A 25368-nucleotide genomic window follows, 5' to 3' on the forward strand; every position below is an offset into this window, starting at 1 on the left:
GTCCACCAAAAATGTAAGATCGTGAAGCCAGTCTGGGTCATCCAGCTCTGCCACTGGCTTCCCTTTCTCCTTCATGAATAGTCCAATTTCCACACGTAATTGAAAAAAAACATTTGAACACAACCCCTCTGCTCAACCAGTGGACTCCAGTGTGGTAGGGTAGGCCATGTCCAATATTACTTTTGGACAAACGAGTATCAAATTGCCGATGGTTGAGTCCCTTGGCTCTGTAATAAAATTAACCATTTTGATTACTCCATCCATGACATTGTCCATTTTCAGGCTCTCGCTACATAACGCCTCTTGGTGTATAATACAATGAAAATTCCAGAATTCCTGCTCTGGATTCTCTGTCTGAACTTTCTCTCTGAGTTTCGCAACAACACCTGCCTTTTTCCCGACCATGGATGGTGTGCCATCTGTTGCCACACTGACAGCGTGACTCCAGTCAACCTCCAGTCTGTCCAAGACCTTGATGAGGCTGGAGAAAACATCGTTCACTGTTGTGGTGTTTATCATGGGCACCATCTCCACAGGAGTCATCAGCATGGCTTTGTAAAGGGCAGGTCGTGCCTTACGAGCCTGATTGAATTTTTTGAGGATGTGACTAAACACATTGATGAAGGAAGAGCAGTTGATGCATGTATATGGATTTCAGTGAGGCATTTGATAAGGTACCCCATGCAAGGCTTATTGAGAAAGTAAGGAAGCATGGGATCCAAGGGGACATTGCTTTGTGGATCCAGAACTGGCTTGCCCACAGAAGGCAAAGAGTGGTTGTAGATGGGTCATATTCTGTATGGAGATCAGTCACCAGTGGAGTGCCTGAGGGATCTGTTCTGGGACCCTTACTCTTCATGATTTTTATACATGACCTGGATGAGGAAGTGGAGGGATGGGTTAGTAAGTTTGCTGATGACACAAAGGTTGGAGGTGTTGTGGATAGTGTGGAGGGCTGTCAGAGGTTACAGCAGGACATTGATAGGATGCAAAACTGGGCTGATAAGTGCCAGGTGGAGTTCAACCCAGATAAGTGTGAAGTGGTTCATTTTGGTAGGTCAAATATGATGGCAGAATATAATATTAATGGTAAGACTCTTGGCAGTGTGGAGGATCAGAGGGATCTTGAGGTCCGAGTCCATAGGATGCTCAAAGCTGCTGCACAGATTGATTCTGTGGTTAAGAAGGCGAATGGTGTATTGGCCTTCATCAATCATGGAATTGAATTTAGGAGCCGAGAGGTAATATTGCAGCTATATAGGACCAGATGTGGCCCGTGTGCTGGTAGTTTGACACCCCTGCACTACAACATCTGGCATGCTGTTAGTGTCTTCCACAGTGAAGACTGATGCAAAATACTCATTTAGTTAATCGGCCATCTCCTTGTCCCCTGTTATTATTTCTCTGGCCTCATTTTATATGCTTTTTTAATTAAACAAAATACATTTTATTCAAAAATAAAATTATATACAATAAACCATTTAATGACTTTCAATCCCTTACAACTGTTTCCATTACTGTCTTTACATTTTCATACTTTTTGCCACCCACGTGGCACTGTTATTTCATATTTACAATCCCTTGTTGAGGGGTATACACCCCAACCCCCTACCCCTCAACTCCCGTGGGAAAAGAACCCTAGACTGTGGTCCTTCCCCACCGGGCCCTTGCGGTGGCTGCACCGAGTTTGAGTGCATCCCTCAGCACGTACTCCTGCAGCTGAGAATGTGCCAGTCGGCAGCATTCCCCCACGGACATCTCCATGTGCTGGTAGACCGTCACGTTTCGGGCCGACCAAAGAGCGTCTTTCACTGAGTTGATGATCTGCCAGCAGCACCGGATGTTGGTCTTGGTGTGCGTCCCTGGGAACAGCCCGCAGATCAGAGAGTCCTCTGTCACACAGCTGCTGGGGATGAACCTCGACACTGTCCCTTCCATCCTCCTCCACACCTTCTCGGCAAACCCACAGTGTGCAAAGAGGTGGGTCACTGACTGCTCCTCACTGCAGTCCTCCCGTGGGCAGAGAGGTGTGGAGACGATGTTCCACACAGGAGGGATCGGACTGGGAGAGCCCCTCTCACTGCCAGCCAGGCGAGGTCTTGGTGCCTGTTGGTGAGGTCTGGCAATGAGGCATTTTGCCAGATGAACTGGACGGTCTGCTCAGGAACCACCCCACTGTGTCCATCACATCCTCCTCCTGCAGTGTCTGCAGGACCTTACGTGCTGACCACTGCCTGATGGCCCTGTGGTCAAAGGTGTTGACCTGAAAGAACTTCTCTACGAAGGACAGGTATGGTGGCAATGACCAGCTGACAGGGGTGTTGCGCAGTAAAGGGGCCAGACCCATCCTTTGTAGCCAGGGTGACAGGTAGAACCTGGGCACATAGTGATTCTTTGTGCCCATGTATCTGCAAGTGAGGATATTGCGGATCCAAGTGCACAAGAAGATCTTGAGGGCAAGGAGTAGTGTGAAAGATGCCTGTAAATTTGCTGTTGTTTTGTTTCAGGGCTGTCAGGCTGTCTGTATCAGTTTAAAGGCTAAACTATTTTTAATGTTATCTGAACAGTTTCATATTTTATCAACCTGTTTAAAATATTGCTGTTGTTTTTAATATTGCTCTGGGCATATACAGTTGTCAATGCAAATTGTAATATCTCCTCTGTTTGAAGGAGAATAACCCCACTTAACTCTGGAATCACTTCAACTGATCTCTTCTGGAGCCTCTCCAAATCTTTTATGTCTCTCTGAAGTATGATACTCAGATCTGTGCCTAGTGTTACAGCTGTAGCTGACCCAGAATTCAACAGGACTCACTTGCTCTTTTTAGAAATAATAACAAATGCTGATGTCTCTTTTTTTCATAAACCCGAGGAAAACATGTAACTTTCTAACTACTGTTAGCCTGTTTGAAACTTTCAGTGAGCATTGCGCATTTGCCTAGATCTCTCCATTCCTGCATCCCATTTCAAACTGCCCTTTTTTTTACATCATCTCCTCATTCTCCTGACATAATGCAGTTAAAGAGTTGTGAATTTCAGATTTGCTGATACCGTGTTACTTGGTTTTGGGACTCCCTGCTGAGTCTACAGGAACATGTGCAATCATAGGTTCATCTGTGCGCTATTGTTTGTTGGAAAATGACATTTCTGGAGCTAGCTCAGTTGCTGAGTTTGTACAAAGCCCCTAAGCAGTGTAAAGATTTCTTCCATGTTCCAGTCTGTGGACTGGCCTTGATTCTGAATTAGAAGCCAACAGGGTTAAGGTCTGTGGTGTTCTACTTTGGCAAAAAGCAACGCCCATGCCTTGGCTTAACCCTGCCCACAGGGCTCTGACCTGCTCCTTTCTCCAGTTTCCTGTCTGCAAAATACACCTATGCCATGGCACTCCATTAACTGCTGGTCCAGCTCTAGGCACTAGAGGGCGCAAAACTTCCAAAGCAGGGGAACAGAAGCCTGTAATTGATCAGTGACAAAATCAGAAAGCAGGTTTTCACATATTAGGAAGAGAATTTTCAAACTCTCCTTACTGTAAATAGTCACAGAGCAATACCACATGGATGCAGGTATTGCACAGTGCTCACCCAGCTGGTCCCAGCACAACCAGTCCATGGCAACCACAAGTGCTCACTCAGCTAGTCAAGATAAAATGCTATTTTGTTACAGGAAAGGTACTAGCATATATAGTGGAATGGCTGACAGTGAGGGGGGGTGGGAGGGAGAGATAGATATAGAGTTCTAGTTCTAGTTCTAAATCTGTTGGGAGCAAAGGATGTTGGGAATGTTGAGGTGGAGGACCACAGGAGGGGAGTTGTGGGACAGGTGGTAGAGAAGTAGTGCCGGGGCAGGCAGAGGGTAGAGACACACCAATCACTGAGCCACCAGGCAAGGTCATTTGATCCCAAACAATTGGATTTCTAGACATTACAGAATGCCTCTCTGGTGCTTCCCGCTCCCTACCATCTGCCTTTCTCTTTTCCCCACCATGAATCCTCTCTCCCTGTCCCCTTCCCACTCTCAGTCCAGAATAGAGACCCAATACAGATTCAGGTTTATCATCACTCACATATGTCATGGAATTTGTTTTTTTTTTGCGGCAGCAGTACAATGCAATACATACATGTTCATTGTCCATTGAGAAATCTGGTGACAAATGGGAAGAAGCTGTTCCTAAAATGCTGAATGTGCATCTTTAAGCTCCTGTACTTTCTCACTGATGGTGGTATGTCCTGGATGGTGAGGGTCCTTAATGATGGATGCTGGCTTTTTAAGTCATCGCCTTTTGCATTGTAGTTTAATATGGAAGGAGGAGCTACAGTCAGCCACAGCATGTTTAAAGTTTCACTACCAGCACAATGTAAACTGACAGAGATTTCTTCCTTTATGTCCCTGCTTTAGGGTGTGCCTGGAATTAAAGGTGAAAAGGTAAGGTCTGTTTTACATTTCTGTATTTCTGGGAAAATCCAGAATTTTCCACAGAGACAGTAGATGAAGGGGCTGGTAAATATAACATTACTGCTGGACTTCAGAGTTTGCAATCTCCTGTGTGTCCAGTCTGAAGCATGGGCCTCTCAGCTCCCTATACCTACTGCCCACTCTGACAATGTTAGGTCCCATACATGGGGAAAGGGCAAGGGAGGCTGTGTTCTTTTCATGGTGGGGGAGAAGCTGTGTACACCCCTCACCATCCACTATCCCCTGCTCTGTGTCCTGGCTCCTACTGCCTCTGGGCAACAGAAGTGATTGTGCTGACGAGACTGCTTTGGGAGGATACCCGTGCGTAAAGGTGGATACAGTTTCTGCAGGGCTTCGCAGGTTGGAGTTTGAGGATTGTCTGCCTCAGCGTAGGGACGAGCCAGGGAGACTGGCAGTGAGTGCATGATGTCTGGCACTGCCAGCTCACTGGGGGAGTTGGCAAGGTCAGGGCAGCTTAGCGTATGGAGCAAGCAGAGGTCATGCCCGCCATGGGGCTTTTCCTTGATTCAGCAAGATGTACCATGATGTCCTAGGACAGTATAGGCCAGGACCTCTCCCTCATTCCAGATGAAGCCTTATTCTGGGAATGATCCCTGAGGTGAGGAATGTGTGGAGTGGTGACAGATACCTGGACAGATATTTGTTTTATGGGAAGGATGTAATAGAGAAATGGCGGTCATTTAAAGGTGAAATTTTGAGGGTACTGAATCTTTATGTTCCTGTTAGGTTGAAAGGAAAGGTTAAAAGTTAGAGAGCCATGGTTTTCAAGGGATATTGGAAACTTGGTTAGGGAGAAGTGAGATATCTACAATAAATATAGGCAGCATGGAGTAAATGAGGTGCTGGAGGAATATAAAGAATGTAAGAAGAATCTTAAGAAAGGAATTAGAAAAGCAAAAGAAGATACGAGGTTGCTTTGGCAAGTAAGGTGAAAATAAATCCGAAGGGTTTCTACAGTTATATTAATAGCAAAAGGATAGTGAGGGATAAAATTGGTCCCTTAGAGAATCAGAGTGGACAGCTATGTGTGGAGCTGAAAGAGATGGGGGAGATTTTGAACAATTTCTTTTCTTCAGTATTCACTAAGGAGAAGGATATTGAATTGTGTAAGGTAAGGGAAACAAGTAGGGAAGTTATGGAAACTATGATGATTAAAGAGGAGGAAGTACTGGCGCTTTTAAGGAATATAAAAGTGGATAAATCTCCGGATCCTGACAGGATATTCCCTAGGACCATGGAACAGTTAGTGTAGAAATAGCGGGAGCTCTGACAGAAATATTTCAAATGTCATTAGAAACAGGGTTGGTGCCGGAAGATTGGCGTATTGCTCATGTGGTTCCATTGTTTAAAAAGGGTTCTAAGAGTAAACCTAGCAATTATAGGCCTGTCAGTTTGATGTCAGTGGTGGGTAAATTAATGGAAAGTATTCTTAGAGATAGTATATATAATTATCTGGATAGACAGGGTCTGATTAGGAACAGTCAACATGGATTTGTGCGTGGTAGGTCACGTTTGACAAATCTTATTGAATTTTTTGAAGAGGTTACTTGGAAAGTTGACGAGGGTAAAGCAGTGGATGTTGTCTTTATGGACTTCAGTAGGACCTTTGACAAGGTACTGCATGGAAGGTTAGTTAGGAAGTTTCAATCGTTAGGTATTAATATTGAAGTAGTAAAATAGATTCAACAGTGGCTGGATGTGTTAAGGATCCGGCCTGAACACTGGGTCAAAGGGGCTCTGCTGATAGCTCTGGACCACGACAGCCCTTAAATTCTACCTTCTTTCACCTGGCCATGTGGGCTTTGAACCAGCCCCTTCCCGAATTGGACTCTCGCCAATTCCCCACTTATCTCCTCAATAGCACCCACCTGTTTCTGTTCCCGCTCATTACCCGGTCCATTTAAACCCTGCCTCGACTCACACTCTCTGCCTGTTCGTCCCAGTCCTGAACTGAGTCATTCCAGCCTGCTATAGTGACTACTGCCAACTGAAATTGTTGAATTCTGTGTTTCCGGATTCTGCCTGTTTGGAACCTGATTCTTGCCTGAAGCACCCGTAATTGTCTGCCCTCGCCGGACGGACAGCCTTTCCCAGGTAAGACCTCCGCCTGCCATTCCGGCTTCGTGCCTGCCTCCTGGTGTTGAAAGACTGTTGCCCCTGTGGCCGCTAATAAAATCCTGGTAAAAGAACATTCATTAGTCTGCACTTGAGTCCTACCGCAACCGGCCCCTCCTGACAGAACGAACAGGCCATATGGACCCAGCAGACCCCAACCAGGTACGTGAGGCCCTTTCCCGACAGGGAGTGTTATTAGGGAGACACGAAATGCAGTTTGCCTCTGTCACCCAGTCAATGGAAGCTTTCTCCGCCTCCCATCTACAGCAGATTCAGCTAGCGCTAAGACCTAACCCTCCTGTTGCGGCAACATCAGCCCCCCAGGCTCCAACCCTACCAGCCCGAGAGCCCCGTTTACCTCCACCCGAAACTTACAATGGCGACCCAGGCACCTGCAGATCCTTCCTGTCGTTGATTTTTGAGCTGCAGCCCGCTACCTTTCCCACTGATCGATCCCGTATCGCTTATGTGATCACGTTGCTGTCGGGAAGAGCAAGAGAGTGGGGTACGGCCGTGTGGGACAGCAGAACCCTGCTTTGCCAAACGTTTGAAGACTTTTGTGAGGAGATGAGAAGAGTCTTTGACCGCTCCCAGCAGGGGCGAGAAGCAGCAAGGGAAATGTTGCGGATTCGTCAGGGTAACCGCTCTGTTTTGGACTACGCCATTGAGTTCCGCATGCTAGTCGCCACTACCCACTGGGGTTCGGAAGCCCAATCTGACGTGTTCTTCTATGGATTGAGCAAGGAGGTTAAGGATGAGCTAGCCGCCCGCGACCTGCCTACCGACTTCGAAGAGCTGGTCGATTTGGCCATTAAAATTGATAGCCACATAAAACAGTGTCAGTGGGAGCGTGAGATCCGGGGTTCCCGAAGAACCACCAGGGGACGTCTGACATTCTTCCAGCCCGCACCCACGTCTCCTTCTCTGAATCCTCAGTCACCCCCAGCCAGCCCAACGGAACCCATGCAGATTGATCGTGCCTGTCTGTCTCCTTCGGAGCGAAGGAGGAGACTCCGGACCAACTCTTGTCTGTATTGTGGTCAGGCTGATCACTATGTATCCAGTTGTCCTGTAAAAGACAACGCTCGTTCGTAAAGAGGGGACTATGGACGAGCAATGTTTCCTTTTCCCGGTCCCCCATCATTCGGACCCTGCTACCCGCTTTTATACTGGCTGAAGGGAGGAGACATACTGTCTCAGTCTTCATCGACTCCGGGGCTGAGGGAAACTTTATCAGTTCCAGTTTGGTGGCCAAACTCAGGATGCCACTCTCCCGTCTAAAGCAACCCCTGGAGGCCAGCGGCCTAACCGGGGTGAAAATGGCCTTGATTACCCACTCCACAGCTCCGGTGAGTCTCCTCATTTCTGGGAATCACCAGGAGAGTATTATTTTTCATGTAATCGATTTCCCCAAAGCTGAAGTTGTGTTAGGTCACCCATGGCTAGCTCTGCACGGTCCACACATCGATTGGTCGAATATCAGAGGGTTAAGCTGGAGTCCCTTCTGCCTAAATCATTGTCTGCGTGTTGCTCATTCTACTCCAAGTCCGGCTCCTCTGCCTACAGAAGAGTTTCCCGACCTGTCCTCTGTACCCCCAGAATATCGGGACCTAAAGCTGGTATTCAGCAAGACTCAGGCCACCACCTTACCCCCACATCAGCCCTATGATTGCTCTATTGATCTCCTGTATTCCCTGTCTCCCCCTGAAAGGGCGGCGATGGACAGGTATATCAGGAGTCCCTGGCTGCAGGAATTATCTGTCCCTCTTCCTCCCCAGCAGGCGCAGGGTTCTTCTTTGTCGCCAAGAAGGACGGGTCCCTGCGTCCTTGCGTGGACTATAGAGGTCTCAATGAGGTCACCGTTAAGAACCGCTGTCCTCTTTCGCTTATGTCATCTGCATTTGAATTGCTCCAGGGTGCGTCTATCTTTTCCAAGCTCGACCTCCACAACGCTTACCATTTGGTCCGCATAAGGGAGGGGGATGAGTGGAAGACCGCATTCAATACGCCCTCCGGGCACTCTGAATATTTGGTGATGCCTTTCGGACTTTCCAATGGTCCTGCTGTGTTCCAGTCTCTGGTAAATGACGTCCTCCGGGACATGCTGAACCAATTTGTATTCGTATACCTGGATGACATTCTGATATTCTCTAGGTCCCTCTCTGAACATATCCAGCATGTCCGCCGGGTACTCCAACGACTCCTGGAGAATCAGTTATTTGTGAAGGTGGAGAAGTGTGAATTTCACCGGAGTTCAACTTCGTTCCTGGGATATGTGATCAGCGCTGGAAAGATCCAGATGGACCCTCAGAAGATCAAGGCGGTAGAGGAGTGGCTGCAACCCGCCTCTCGACAGGGGGTCCAACGCTTTCTTGGGTTTGCCAACTTCTATCGCCGATTTATCCGAAACTTCAGCCTCCTGGCCACCCCGCTAACTGTCCTAACCTCCTCCAAGTCGAAGTTCGCCTGGAATCCAGTGGCTGAGAAAGCCTTTTCGGATCTAAAGACTCGTTTCACCAGGGCCCCTATCCTCCTTCAGGCCGATCCAACCAGGCAGTTTATAGTAGAGACGGATGCCTCTGACATAGGAGTTGGGGCTATACTGTCACAGCGTTCAGCAGAGGACGACAAAGTACACCCGTGTGCCTTTTTCTCCCAAAAATTTTCGCCCACAGAATGCAACTATGACATCGGCGATTGGGAGTTGTTGGCGGTTAAACTTGCTCTTGAGGAATGGCGGCATTGGCGTGAGAGAACGACTACCCCTTTTCTAGTCTGGACGGATCACAAGAACCTGGAATATATCCGTTCCGCCAAACGCCTCAATTCTCGCCAGGGTCGGTGTTCCCTGTTTTTTGCCCGTTTCAGGTTCATCCTGACCTACCGCCCTGGCTCTAAGAACGGCAAGCCTGACGCGCTTTCCAGGCAGTTTCCCACAACCGACGAGGCACCCGAGGTTATGACCATTCTCCCCAAGCAATGTCTGGTCACCGCAGCACAGTGGGAGATTGAATCTGTGGTCCGGTCGGCCCAACAGGGTGAGTCGGTTCCTGATGCGTGTCCTATTGTATGTCCCCCAGTCGGTCCGCTCCCAGGTTCTCCAGTGGGGACACACCTCCAGACTGGCATGTCACCCTGGCATCAGAATCACGACGACTTCCATCAGACAAAGATTTTGGTGGCCATCCCTGAGGAAGGATGTCAAGAGCTTCATTTCTGCCTGCCCAGTCTGTGCACAGAACAAGACCTCCAGCCAACCACCCACTGGTCTCCTGCAACCCCTACCTGTTCCTAGAAGGCCTTGGTCACACATTGCACTGGACTTTGTCACCGGTCTCCCCCCCATCTGACGGTAACACCACCATTCTTACCATAGTGGATCGTTTTTCCAAATCGGTCCACTTAGTGCCCCTTCCCAGGCTGCCCTCGGCCGAGGAGACTGCCGACCTGGTGATGCAGCATGTTTTCCGTATTCACGGTCTTCCCGTTGAAGTGGTGTCTGACAGAGGTTCACAATTTACCTCCCACTTTTGGAGAGCCTTTTGCTAACTACTCGGGATCAAGGTTAACCTCTCATCTGGGTTTCATCCACAGAGTGAAGGCCAGACCGAGCAGGCTAATCAGCAGATGGAGGTGATGCTCCGTTGTGTGACGTCTCGGGAATCTTCCTCTTGGAGTCGGCAACTTCCCTGGGTCGAGTACGCCATCAATTCCTTGCCTTCTGCTTCATCAGGTCTGTCACCGTTCCAGTGCTGTCTTGGCTATCAACCCCCCTTATTCACACCTCAGGAGGAGGAAGAGGGCGTTCCCTCAGCCGAAGCGTTTGTCCAGAGGTGCTCACGGACCCGGAGGCGAGCCCGAGAGGCGCTGCTTCAGTCTACCGCCAGAATGAAGCAGCAAGCAGACCGTCACCGCATCGAGGCCCCCCCGTTACCACCAAGGTCAGAAAGTGTGGTAATCCTTGCGGGAAATCCCCTTAAAGGTGGACTCCCGCAAGCTGGCGCCACGATACATTGGGCCTTTCCCCATCGCCAAGGAGATCAGCCCTTCGGCGGTGCGTCTGGATCTACCCCCCTACCCTTCGCAGGATTCACCCTACCTTCCATGTTTCAAGGATTAAGCCCTTCGTCTGCCACCCCCTCTGTCCCGCCCCGAATCCCCCTCCCCGTCTCATCGCTGGCTCAGAGACCTTCACTGTGTGCCGATTACTGGACGTTCGACGCAGGGGCCATGGACTGCAATATCTCGTGGATTGGGAGGGCTATGGCCCTGAGGAAAGGTGCTGGGTTCCCGCTCGGGATATCCTGGATCCCTCTCTCATCAGGGACTTTCATAGAAGCCATCCCATACCGGCAAGAAGGGCGTCTGGAGACGCCCGTGGGCAGGGGGGTACTGTTAAGGATCCGGCCTGAACACTGGGTCAAAGGGGCTCTGCTGATAGCTCTGGACCACGACAACCCTTAAATTCTACCTTCTTTCACCTGGCCATGTGGGCTTTGAACCAGCCCCTTCCCGAATTGGACTCTCGCCAATTCCCCACTTATCTCCTCAATAGCACCCACCTGTTTCTGTTCTCGCTCATTACCCGGTCCACTTAAACCCTGCCTCGACTCATGCACTCTGCCTGTTCGTCCCAGTCCTGAACTGAGTCATTCCAGCCTGCTATAGTGACTACTGCCAACTGAAATTGTTGAATTCTGTGTTTCCGGATTCTGCCTGTTTGGAACCTGATTCTTGCCTGAAGCACCCGTAATTGTCTGCCCTCGCCGGACGGACAGCCTTTCCCGGGTAAGACCTCCGCCTGCCATTCCGGCTTCGTGCCTGCCTCCTGGTGTTGAAAGACTGTTGCCCCTGTGGCCGCTAATAAAATCCTGGTAAAAGAACATTCATTGGTCTGCACTTGAGTCCTACCGCAACCGGCCCCTCCTGACAGGATGGGAGATGCCAGAGAGTAGTGGTGGATAACTGTTTGTCAGGTTGGAGGCCGGTGACTAGTGGTGTGCCACAGGGATCTGTACTGGGTCCAATATTGTTTGTCATATACATTAATGATCTGGATGATGGGGTGGTAAATTGGATTAGTAAGTATGCAGATGATACTAAGGTAGGTGGCGTTGTGGATAATGAAGTAGGTTTTCAAAGTTTGCAGAGAGATTTAGGCCAATTAGAAGAGTGGGCTGAACGATGGCAGATGGAATTTAATGCTGATAAGTGTGAGGTGCTACATTTTGGTAGGAATAATCCAAATAGGACATACATGGTAAATGGTAGGGCATTGACGAATGCAGTAGAACAGAGTGATCTAGGAATAATGGTGCATAGTTCTCTGAAGGTGGAATCTCATGTGGATAGGGTGGTGAAGAAAGCTTTTGGTATGTTGGCTTTTCTGAATCAGAGCATTGAGTATAGGAGTTGGGATGTAATGTTAAAATTGTACAAGGCATTGGTAAGGCTGAATTTGGAGTATTGTGTACAGTTCTGGTCACCAAATTATAGGAAAGATGTCAACAAAATAGAGAGAGTACAGAGAAGATTTACTAGAATGGTACCTGGGTTTCAGCACCTAAGTTACAGGGAAAGATTGAACGTTAGGCCTTTATTCTTTGGAGCATAGAAGGTTGAGGGGGAACTTGATAGAGGTATTTAAAATTATGAGGGGGATAGATAGAGTTGATGTGGATAGGCTTTTTCCATTGAGAGTAGGGGAGATTCAAACAAGAGGACATGAGTTGAGAGTTAGGGGGCAAAAGTTCAAGGGTAACACGAGGGGGAATTTCTTTACTTAGAGAGTGGTAGCTGTGTGGAATGAGCTTCCAGTAGAAGTGGTAGAGGCAGGTTTGGTATTGTCATTTGAAGTAAAATTGGATAGGTATATGGACAGGAAAGGAATGGAGGGTTATGGGCTGAGTGCGGGTCAGTGGGACTAGGTGAGAGTAAGCATTCGGCACAGACTAGAAGGGCCGAGATGGCCTGTTTCCGTGCTGTAATTGTTATATGTTTATAAGTACCCATCAATTTTACCAACATGTGAGAAATGATCACAATCCTGAATTCCAGGTGTGAACAGCAGCACTGAAATGAAAAGGGAACTGTGTTAAATAATACCAGACGTACTGTGTGTAACCTCTGGGGACTGTTTGACAAGACTCTGTGCAGAGACCTTCAATGTAGAGGGAATGTTCTCTTTGGAGTCCTTCTCACTGCAAAGTGAACTTCACTGTGGAGTGACCCTTCCCTCTAGAGTCACCCTCAATGTAGAGGGAACCTCACTGTGGAGTGACCCCCTCCATTGAGAGTCACCCTCAATATAGAGGGACCTTTGCTGTGGATGAAACTTCATGTAGCTGTGGAGTGACCCTCATTGGGGAGTAAGACCTCTCTGTAAGTTTCAGCCTGTTGCAGCAGGAAGAGATGGATGACCATGTCTGCTCCTTCCCCTACAGGGAGCAGCAGCTGAACCCTGTTTTTGTGTGTATGGGCCTCCTACTGAGCCAGGAGATGGACAGCCGGGAGCTTCTGTAAGTACCATGTGGCAATGTGCAGTGAGCACTGGGACCCTGTCAGGGCCGGGTTAAACGTGCGGGGCCTGTAGCATATGTTATAAAGGGGCCCTAAATTTAAAAAATGCACATAAGTATTAAAGCATAAATTATTTACTTGCATAGTAAAGTAATTCAATTTTTTCATTTGCTATACAGCCAGATAATACGACAAATGTCTGACACTTCAGTAATAGTATTACTTACATGTAGCTATCAATTTCAAATGTCAAAAGTAACAAAACTACAATTTAAAAGTTACATTTTCTAGATTTAGCATGAGCAAATTTGTTGATACTGGAAATGTCTAGTTCACACAGAAGTTCATGTTCAGTGCTCATTAGAGTGAGATAGTTCAATCTGTTTTGACCCACGGTGCTCCTTAGTTCATTCTTAAAATATTCTGACAACTTACGTGTTTTTGATATCACAAGTTGGTCTCTTCTTTCTTTTTCTTCCTTCACTTTACGTTTTGCACTTCCAGAAGCATAGTGACATGCAATGGAAAAAAATTAATGAAATATGCATTTAAAAACAAATAGTTTATGTTACAAAAGCTAAGTAGCGGTATCCACAAAGACTAGTGAACAATAACAAATTTATGTGACTGTTGTGACTATGAGTATGTGTGGATCACGTGCACTCAACAACCAACTAGGAATAGTGTTCTGAAAATTATCTCTTTAGTTGCTTATTGAAACTCATTTCAATTGGGAAATACAGGTTGAAACTCACAGTCTAATCCGATCTTGTATGTTCCTGAGCTGGTTCGGACTACCTAAAATCAGGAAAAAAATGAGGAATTGTGAACCGGGTCACATAAAACTGTTGAGTCGCACATCCCTTGTCGCAGGCTCACCACGGCGGTGCACCCTCCAGCAGCGTAACAGCGCACGCTGCAGTGGCTTGGGAGTGTGGGAGATAGCACAAAGGTCACTACGACACAGCAAGGAGGCAACACACGCCTGCACACACATACTATGCAGCATGCAGCCCCCCAGACATGAAAACAACAGCATTGCCAGATCGTCGAGAGAATACGATGAGATGCCGATTTCACCAGACTGCAGCTGGCAAGCATTTAGTGCGGGGCCTGTAGCATATGCTACTTTTGCTTCTAGGTTAATCCGTCACTAGGTTAATCACTGAGTGTATGCCTTCAGGTTTCTGTACCTCCTACCTGCTGATAACAGTGAGAAAAAGGCATGCCCTGGATGCTGGAGGCCCTGAATAATGGACGCTGCCTTTCTGAGACACCACTCCTTGATGATGTCCTGGGTACTTTGTAGGCAAGATGGAGCTGACTAAATATACAACCCTCTGCAGCTTCTTTCGGTCCTGTGTAGTGCCCCCCTACCACCACCGCCATACCAGCCAGTGATACAGCCTGTCAGAATGCTCTCCACAGTACATCATCTATAGAAGTTTTGAGTGTACTTGTTGACATGCCAAATCTCTTCAAACTCCTAATGAAGTATAGCCGCTGTCTTGCCTTCTTTATAACTACTTCGATATGTTGGGACCAAATTAGATCCTCAGAGATCTTGACACCCAGGAACTTGAATCTGCTCACTCTCTCCACTTCTGATCCCTCTATGAGGACTAGTATGTGTTCCTTTGCCTTACCCTTCCTGAAGTCCACAATCAGCCCTTTTGTCGTACTGCCTTTGAGTGCCAAGTTGTTGCTGTGGCACCACTCCACTAGTTGACATATCTCATTCCTGTACACCCTCGTCACCATCTAAGATTCTACGAGGAGGATATGTGATCACTCAACCCGCACAGATTGTGGTCTTCAGGTTAGGAAGTCGAGGATCCAATTGCAGAGGGAGGTACAGAGCCCAGGTTCCGCAACTTCTCAATCAGGATTGTGGGAATGATTTAGATCATGAGGACACTCAGTCCTCGTTTATTGTCATTTAATAAATGCATGCATGCATTAAGAAATGATACAATGTTCCTCTGGAGTGATACCACAAAATAAAAAAAAGGACAAACCAAGACTCACACTGACAAAACCACATAATTATAGCATATAGTTACAGCAGTGCAAAGCAATACTGTAATTCGATAAACGCAGACCATGGTCACGGTTTTTAAAAAGTCTCAAGTTCCGATCGACTCCAATAGTCCTGATATTGGGCAGCAAAAGGGAGAAACTCTCCCTGCCATAAACTTCCAGGCACTGACAACTAATGCCTCGGAAGCGCCTGATGACAGCAGACTCTGAGTCCGTCCGAAAACTTGGAGCCTCCAACCAGCCCAACCGATACAGCCTCCCGAGCGCCATCCTCTGCCGAGCGCCTTCGACCTTGTCCCGGCCGCCGAAACAAGCTAAGCCGAGGTCTCGGAGGCCTTCTCCTCCGGAGATTCCGGACCGCACAGTAACAGCGGCAGTGAAGCGGGCATTTCAGAAATTTCTCCAGATGTTCCTCCACGCTCTCACATCTGCCTCCATCAAATCAGAATTGTGCACGGATCCCTACTTAACAGATAACAGATATCATTCTCCAGAGAGGCCGCGTGCGCTGTGTCGCGCCGCCATCTTCTCCTCCAAAAACTATGTCAATGAATAGCATCCTGACATAGGTGTTTGTGTTGCAAATGGATGCAAAGAGCAGACACAGTGACCTCAGAGGCTGCTTGCTGCACTCCAGGGACAGAATTACTCATACAGAGAATGTTTGAGTACAGATTTAATGATATTGAAGAGTGTGGGATATTGAAGAAAGTTATCTAAGTGGATAGATGAGCAATTTCTCTTAGGGATGACCCGAGGATGAGGGACCCAGTCTAATGACAGAGGAAGCCCTTCCGATGGGGACTCTTCCCCACTTCACGGCTGCTGGGAGATTTGGGCACTGATGGTAAACATTAGCTGATGCCAGCTGAATCATTTATTTTAACCCAGAATTCTGAGGTTCCTACCCATAAAAAGAGCAGTATGAGCTGGTAAAAGGGTGAAGTCACACTTCAGCCATTATCTCAATGACTGGTGGAACGAACACTGTAACAGCAACCCTTGTTAGAGAGTTCTCACAACCAGCTGTTTCACGTTCAGCTTATAGATTGAGATGAGTAACATTGCCCACAGTAGGTCATTTGGCCTACTAGTGCCATGTTCCCTATTTGATCCTGTGACTTCCCACAGGAAAGGATGTGAGAATGGGAGAGGGTTAATGTTCCAGACCTGCAGTTACTCAGACCTGACTTGATGCCTTTATTGTTCCCCTGGACAGGGAGAACACGGGCTGCCGGGGGCTCCTGCTAAGCGACAGATGTGGCCAATGGGTCCTTTGGTGAGTTACACCCAAAATTGGGCTAGTGCCTGTAGTCAGACAGTCCTGCGAAACGCTATATTCAGTTTCATTCCCGTCTATGACTTCACATTAGTGTTGACTTTTTCCATTTCTCTTTTTCAGGGCCCTCCTGGTCCTCCGGGGCCACCTGGACCGCCTGGACCTCCTGGAGCCCCTGGAGGAATGGGAAGGCAGGTAAGGCAGGAACTGAGGCAGGGTTCACTCCACAAATCTGAACCTCCCTTTCAACAGCATACAGAAACACCCCTCACTTTCACACCGACACACCTCACACCCCTCACTTTAACAGTGACACACCCCACACCCTACACTGTAACACCAACACACCCCTCACTTTATCAGTAATGCACACCACACAGCTGGACAGGGAAGTGTGCTTCCTTCGGCTACCAGCTTTCCAAAACCAACTTAAACATGACCCCTCGCCTCCCTGGGTATAAAGGGAAAAAAGCCACCCTTCCCACCAGGACTAATGCAGTCCCTCTCTACTGTATGCCTTCCTTGAACCCTCCCTGTTGCCACTGGCGTCTGCTGTCTCCAGCACTGAGGTAAACCTTCCATCTAACACTGTGTTCACCTTTCTAGGGAATTCCCGGGAATGATGGCTTGCCAGGTGTGCCTGGACTTCCGGGGGAAGTGGTAAGTACTGTAGTAATCAGTGTAAAGAGCAAAGGGAATGCTTTCCCAAGTTCTGGTGATGACTGCAGTACCAGCCGGTCACTGCCCCCTCCACACCGGGAGCTCCAGCCTCCTGGAGACAGTCTCAGTTATGGTTCAGCTCTCCCACCCTCAGCTCTCTGTATTCTCTTGAGAATAGTGTTGGTGACACTCTTGAAGTAGTGTTATTAATCCTGATAAATAAGGTGCCTCCATGTAGGAGGGACTCCAGATGAGGGTCAGCGTTTCTCAGCTCTTTCAGATGATCAGGAACTCAAGAGTCCTGTGACTGACCTGAACACCATCTGCCTTTTGCAGGAATTGAGTTAGAGTTATGTACCAGTCTGGTTCTGTCCAACTGTACCCCACTGGAATGTCTCTGAGGACCCACAGGAACAGTCAACCCAGTCACTCACTCATGGTTCCTCCACACATCTCAGCTCCACTGCCCAGTACCAGTGTTCCTCTGTGAGTTTGCAATTCATCCAAACTGCCTTCTTTCTGCAAGTTGTCAAAGTAATGTAAATATTCCTACTGTGCAGATCCTCAGCATAAAATTCATCCTTTAAACGTTATTCCCCTCATTGATTAATTAGCAACATCATGGACACAATCTGTCTGTCAAAAAGTAAAACTTCAGATTCTGCAAATCTGAATGAAACTTAGAGAAGACTGGAAACACTCAGCAATTCAGGCAGTGTCCATGGAGGGAAAAGTAGGGTTAACGTTTCATGCCAGTGACAATTAATGCTTCAAGAGAAGTGTATGGAAGTCATGGAAAAAGATAAACTTTGTCCCCGAGAAAGGGTTCTTAACTAGAATTTCAGTGGAGTAAGACGGGCTGGGTGAGGTGGTTTGGGAGCACTGTCTGGAGAGCAAGACAATATCTAATAAATAAGATAGTGAGAGTTCAGAGTCAGCATACTCCTGTTAGGGAAAGAGGCTAATATGGCAAGTTTAGGGATCTCTGGTTAACAAAAGTTATTGAAAGTTTAGAAAAAATAAAAACACAAAATGCTGGCAGAACTCAGCAGGCCAGACGGCATCTATGGGAGGAGGTAGTGACGATGTTTCGGGCCAAAACCCTTCATCAGGAATGTTTAGAACATAGAACATAAAACATAGAATATCAGTGCACCATCCAGGCCCTCGTAGCTAATCCAACCCTTCCCTCTCACAAAACTCTCCATTTTTCTTTCATCTAGGACTTTCATAAATGCCCTATTGTATTGGGCTCTACCACCCCCCATGACAGAGTACTCTAGGCACTTATATTCTCTGTTTTAAAAAAACTTATCTCTGACATGTCACCTATTCGTTTTTCAAATCACCTTAAAATGATGCCCTCTTGTATTAACCATTAGTCATTTGAAAACAAGCTAGCAAACAATATCAAAGTGGATAGAAACATAGAACACCTACAGCACAATACAGGCCCTTCGGCCCTCAAAGCTGTGCTGAGCATATCCTTACCTTAGAAATTTCCTAGGGTTATCCATAGCCCTCTATTTTTCTAAGCTTCATGTATCTATCCAGGAGTCTCTTAAAAGACCGTATTATATCCACCTCCGCCACTGTCTCTGGCAGTCCATTCCATGCACTCACCATGTAAAAAACTTTCCCCTGACATCTCCTCTGTACCTACTTCCAAGCACCTTAAAACTGCGCCCTCTAATGCTAGCCATTTCAGCCCTGGGAAAAAGCCTCTGACTATCCACATGATCAATGCCTCTCATCATCTTATACACCTCTATCAAGTCACCTCTCATCCTCCATCACTCCAAAATGATTTGTAATATGCAATCGCCAAGATCTTTTTCTGTAGTGAATACTGAAGCAAAGTACTCATTAATTACCTCTGCTATCTCCTCAGCTTCCATACACACTTTTCCACTGTCACACTTGATTAGTCCTATTCTCTCACGTTTTATCTTCTTGCTCTTCACATACTTGTAGAATGCCTTGGGATTTTCCTTAATCCTGTCTGCCAGGGCCTTCTCATAGCTCCTTCTGGCTCTCCTAATTTCATTCTTAAGCTCCTTCCTGCTAGCCTTATAATCTTCTAGATCTCGATCATTACCTAGTTTTTTTAACCTTTCGTAAGCATTTCTTCTTGACTAGATTTACACCACTGTTCCTGTACCCTACCATCCTTCCCATCTCATTGCAACGTATCTATGCAGAACTGCACGCAAATATCCACTGAACATTTGCCACATTTCTTCCATACATTTCCCTGAGAACATCTGTTCCCAATTTACGCTTCCAAGTTCCTACTTGATAGCCTCGTATTTCCCCTTACTCCAATTAAATGCTTTCCTAACTTGTCTGTTGCTATTCCTCACCAATTCTATGGTACAGGAGATAGAATTGTGATCACTATCTGCGAACTGCTTTCCCACTGAGCGATCTGACACCTGACCAGGTTCATTTCCCATTACCAGATCAAGTACAGCCTCTCCTCTTGCAGGCTTATCTACATATTGTGTCAGGAAACCTTCCTGAACACACCTAACAAACTTTACCCTATCTAAACCCAATTGATGCCAATCGATATTTAGGAAATTAAAATCTCTCACCAAGACAACCCTGTTATTATTACACCTTTCCAGAATCTGTCTGTAAATGCTTTTTCAAATACCTAAAACATAAAAGAGATGAGAGTGGATATAGGACCGCTAAAAATGAGGCAGGAGAAATAATAACGGGAGGCCAAAGAGATGGCTGATAAATCAGTATTTAGCAGTGTGCCAGATGTTGAAGAATGTGAGGGAACAGAAGTGGGTACAGATACTGTTACAAGGAAGAAGGTGCTCAAAAAGCTGAAAGACCTAGTGTATGTAAGTCATCCAGACCAGATGAACTGCACCCTCGGACTCTGAAAAAGGTAGCGGTAGAGATTGTGGAGGCATTAGCAATGATCTTTCAAAAATTATTGGACTTTGGCATGGTGCCAGAGGATTGGAAAATTGTAAATGTCACTCCATTCTTTAAGAAAAGAAGAAGACAGCAGAAAGAAAGTTATAGACCAGTTAGCCTGACCTCAGTGGTTAGGAAGATGTTGGAGTCAATTGTTACGGATAAGGTTATGGAGTACTTGGTGACACAGGATTCCTTAACGGAACATTTTGCCTGATGAACCTGTTGGAATTCTTTGAGGAGATTACAAGTAAGATAGATAAAGGGGTTTAGTTGATGTTGTATATTTGGACTTTCAGAAGGCCTTTGACAAGGTCCTGCACATGAGAATGCTTACCAAGTTAAGAGCCCATGGTATTACAGGAATGTTAATGCCATGGTTAGAGCATTGGCTGATTGGTAGGAGTCAGCAAGTGGGAATAAAAGGATCCTTGCTTGGTTGGCTGCCAGTGACTACTGGTGTTCTGCAGGAATTGGTTTTGGGACCTCTTCTTTCTTTTCTTTTTAAATCTTTTATTAATTTTCAAACATAGGCATAATAACAATAGTAATACAGAGAGATTGGGAATACATAGTTAATAAACAGCATATACAAGTATAAGCTATAGATAACACAAATGTATTGCCTCCCAAACTCTTGATGTAGTTAATATAATGGAAAAAAATGCCATAAAGAAAAACCCCAAATTAGAAATTTAAAAAAAACACTAACCTAAGCAAACCTAAACTAAACAAAGCTGGGCTATTATATTACAACAGATATAATCAATAATGTCAATAATTCCACTCCGCTATCCGAATATTTAAGGATAATGAAAAAGATTTGGAAAAGGTCAAATTACATCATATGTAAGTGTTGAATAAATGGTCTCCAAATTTCTTCGAATTTAACCGAAGGGTCAAAAATGAGACTATTGATTTTTTTTCTAAATTTAGACAAGATATAGTTTGGGAAAATCATTAGAACGTAGTAGGAGGATTAATCTCTTTCCAATTCAATAAAATGGATCTTCTGGCCATTAATGTAACAAATGCAATCATCCGACACACTGAAGAGGATAAATAACTATTTTCCACCATTGCTAAGTCAAAAATTGCGGTAATAGGATGAGGATGTAAATCAATATTCAAAACAGTTGAAATAATATCAAAAATATCTTTCCAATATTTCTCCAAATAGGGGCAAGACCAAAACATGCGAGTCAAAGAGGCTACTTCCGAATGACATCTACCACAGATAGGATTTATGTGGGAGTAAAAATGAGCGAGCTTGTCTTTAGACATGTGGGCCCTAAGCACCACTTTGAATTGTATCAGCGCATGTTTAGCACATATAGAGGAAGAGTTAACTAATTGAAAAATGTTCTCCCATTTCTCTGTAGGTAAAGAAAGTTGAAGTTCTTTTTCCCATTCATTCTTAATTTTATCCGATATACCTGGCTGTATTTTCATAATCGTATCATAAATAGTTGCTATTAAACCCTTCTGATAAGGGTTTAAACCTAAAAAATTTCTGTGATATCAGTTGGGTATGAATTTGGAAAAGTCTGTAACATATTATTCAGAAAATTTCTAATTTGTAAGTATCTAAAAAAATGGGACCTAGGTAAATTATATTCATTAGACAACTGTTCAAAAGACATGAAACAGTTATCCAAGAATATAAGTCACGAAAATACATTTATACCCTTCGTTTTCCATCTCAAAAAGGCTTGATCCATAACAGAGGGTTGGAAAAAGAAATTAGATATAATAGGGCTTGAAAGAATAAACGTATTCAAGCTAAAAAATTTACGAAATTGAAACCATATTCAGAATGTATATTTGATTATTGGATTAACCATTTGTTTACTCAATTTAGAAAGGGCAAAGGGAAGTGAGGTCCCTAAGACAGAAACCAGTGAGAACCCTTGTACAGATTTACATTCAAGGTTTACCCATTGTGGACTTTGAATTACATCCAAGTCCTGTATCCAAAATATTAAATATCTAATATTAATTGCCCAGTAATAAAATTAATAATCTTATCCATGTTACTAATATCTACCATATAGTACGTAAAAGTTTAACCAGAATATAAACTCATGAACCCGGAAGAGGAAGAAAAGTTCAAAGAGCAACCGGAAGTTACGACACTTCGGACATTTTTGTAGTTCCCAGTCAGCCCAGTTGGAAAAATCTAAGCAAAAAGTAAAAATAGAAATACCCCTCCCCCAACCTGCAAAAGCCCGAAAATAAGCCCAAGAACGGCCAGCAAGCAAACTAACACTAAATTTAACCCCATCTCTCAAGAAGGCAGCCCAGAAGATACTTGATTAAAAGAAAACCACCCATATTCAGAAAAAGATTACTGTAAAAAAAAGACTACAACGGTTAATAATAGTAAAAAAAGGACTATAAGTTTAAAGCATAAAACAGGGTACCGTTGTACTAATATTTCGGGAAAAAAACAAGCGCCAAATCGCATTGTCAGTTGTTTTCAAATACAACCGAATGAAAATGACGTATCAAAAGAGTAAGGTCTCATGGGAAGAAGAAAACAAAATGACATCTTGGAAAAAAAAAGGAAACCTTAAAAAAAACTGAATACTTCCCCATAAAAATTATAGAAAACAAATAGTCAAACATCAAATCCTTTAGTTAGTTACTTTCAACATCAAAAGATTAGTAATAAAGAGAGCAGAATCACAGAAAAAGAAAGAGCGTTTACCTAGACATACAAGAAATACCTACACTACCGATCGAAAACAAAGACCTTCAAATTATGAAGATCCAGGTCTATAAGCTAATTATTAGCTTAAAAACAGACAAATAAGAACAAATGATGAAAAATACAATACATTGATTAGTCCAGAACAGCACGCTGCTCCTCGAGGAAATTTTGGGCTTTAATTGGAGATTTAAACAATCGGTGAGAATTATCAGGAAGGACGACTCTCAAACATGCTGGAAGCAACAAGACCAGTTCGAAACCTTTTCGATGAAACTCTGACAGCACGGATCCAAAAGAGACACACTCCCTCAAAACTTCAGGACCAAAATCTTCAACGATGAAAAACTTGAAACCTTGAAAGCTGAGCACATCCTTCTGCCGGGCAAGTCAGACCAGACGATCATCCCCAGGAGGTCCGATCATCCGCCAGTTCTGTCTCCCTAGATAGATAATTTTGAACTTGTAACGCTCCAACACTTGAGAGGTTGAAGACAACCTTTGTTCCGAAGTTTCAGCTCCACGATCTCTTCATCGAGCTCTAAAATTCTTGCTTGTTGTTCAAATTCACATCTACATGATTTGATATTGTCTTCAACCGTCTTTAAAATTCCTTCGAGCGAGGAGAATTTTTGGCTGAGTTTTGCATCTAATTTTTCAACTAGTTTCTCATCTAGAAGCTTTGAAATTACATCCAGAGTTAGAGGGACTTACTTAGATGGCAGTTTAGCATCACCATCACTCTTGCCATTGCCGTTAGAATCTTTCCCGTCTTTAGCTTCTCGTGCTGTGGTATACATTTCCAGCAAACTAAAATCAAGGCTCAAAGAATATATCTGCAATATAAACTCCTTTAGTGTAGGTATAAATAAGGCATTTAAGGGTGATTATGGGTAAAAGAAATAAAAGGAATGGAGCAAAGCCAAAGTGTGCCACATGCCATGAGCGCCTCCTTGAGATCTCCCGACCACTTCTTTTCTTGCTGCATTTCAATGATTTAGATGATTGAATAGAGAGCTTTGTTTCCAAGTTTGCAGATGACACAAAGATTGGTGGATGGGCAGGTAGTGTTGAGGAAACAGGTAGGATTAGCAGAATGGGCAAGAAAGTGGCAAATACAATGTTGGAAAATGCATGGTCATGCACTTTGGTAGTAGAAATAAATGTGCAGACTATTTTCTAAACGGAGAGAATCTAAAAATCTGAGATGCAAAGGGACTTGGGAGTCCTTGTGCAGAAAACCCTCAAGGTTAACTTGCAGGTTGAGTTGGTGGTAAGGAAGGCAAGTGCAATGTTAGCATTCATTTCAAGAGGTCTGGGATATAAATGCAGGGACGTGATGCTGAGGTGAGGCCTCACGGGTATTGTGAACGGTTTTGGGCTCCTCATCTCAGAAAAGATGTGCTGGTGTTGCAGAGGGTTTAGAGGAGGTTCACAAGGATGATTCTGGAAATGAAAGGGTTATCATACAAGGAATGTTTGACAGCTCTGGGTTTGCACTCATTGAAATTTAGAAGGATGAAGGGTAATCTCATTGAAACCTTTCGAATGTTGAAAGGTCTAGACATGATAGATGTGGAAAGGATGTTTCTCATGATGGAGGAGTCCAGAGGGCACAGCCTCAGGGTAGAGAGGCGCCCATTTAAACAGAGATGCAGAGACCCAAAGGCTGGTGAGCTTTTATTACCACAGGCAGTTGTGAAGTCCAGGTCATTAGGAGCATTTAAGGCACAGCTTGATAGGTTCTTGATTGGACATGACATTAAAGGTTATGGGGAGAAGGCTGGGGCTGAGGAGATTGAAAAAAAGATCAGCCATGATTGAATTGTGGAGCAGACTTGATGGGCCAAATGGCCTAATTCTGCTCGTATGTCTTATGATCTTCTAGTCATTTCCACCCTGGGAAACAGCTTTGGCTATCCACTCGAACAATGTCTCTTATCATCTTATACCCGTCTATCAAGTCACCTTTCATCCTCCTTTGCTCCAAAGTGAATTGTACTTTTTCATTCTACTGTGAATGCCTGAATGAAAATGAAACTCAGGGTAGTATTTGGTGATGTATGTGTACTTTGATAATAAAATTTACTTTGAATTTTAAACTTTAATATGAAGGGAAGCTAGAGGATTGGGAAGCTTTATAAAAACAACAAAAACAACTAAAAAAAGTAATGAGAGATGAAATATGAAGATAAGCTAGCCAATAATGTTAAATAGAATACCAAAACTTTTATCACTGTGACTGAGGACTGTGGCTGGTGGTGTGCCACAGGGATCAGTGCTGGGTCCGTTGTTATTTGTCATCTATATCAATGATCTGGATGATAACGAGGCAAATTGGATCAGCAAATTTGCTGATGATACAAAGATGGAAGGTGTAGTGGACAGTGCGGAAGGTTTTCAAAGCTTGCAGAGGGATCTGGACCAGCTGGAAAAATGGGCTGAAAAATGGCAGATGGAATTTAATACAGACAAGAGTGAGATATTGCACTTTGGAAGGACAAACCAAAGTAGAACATACAAGATAAATGGTAGGACACTGAGGAGTTCAATAGAACAGAGGGATCTAGGAATACAAATACAAAATTCCCTAGAAGTGGTGTCACAGGTGGATAGGGTAGTAAAGAGAGCTTTT

At 45.1% G+C, this 25368-nt stretch overlaps 1 protein-coding gene across 7 annotated transcripts in view; it reads left to right on the forward strand.

Annotated features, from left to right (window-relative positions):
• Nucleotides 1-25368, forward strand: part of LOC140719770 (uncharacterized) — a 411496-nt gene that overhangs the window by 314368 nt on the left and 71760 nt on the right. For all 7 annotated transcript variants that reach the window (XM_073034626.1, XM_073034628.1, XM_073034629.1 and 4 more), the window contains 5 exons: nucleotides 4396-4422; nucleotides 13032-13106; nucleotides 16367-16426; nucleotides 16550-16621; nucleotides 17033-17086. In XM_073034626.1, coding sequence (XP_072890727.1) covers nucleotides 4396-4422; nucleotides 13032-13106; nucleotides 16367-16426; nucleotides 16550-16621; nucleotides 17033-17086 — 288 coding nt within the window. The remainder of the gene's footprint in view (nucleotides 1-4395; nucleotides 4423-13031; nucleotides 13107-16366; nucleotides 16427-16549; nucleotides 16622-17032; nucleotides 17087-25368) is intronic.

Source organism: Hemitrygon akajei, chromosome 32, assembly GCF_048418815.1.
Source record: "Hemitrygon akajei chromosome 32, sHemAka1.3, whole genome shotgun sequence".
NCBI lineage: Eukaryota > Metazoa > Chordata > Chondrichthyes > Myliobatiformes > Dasyatidae > Hemitrygon > Hemitrygon akajei.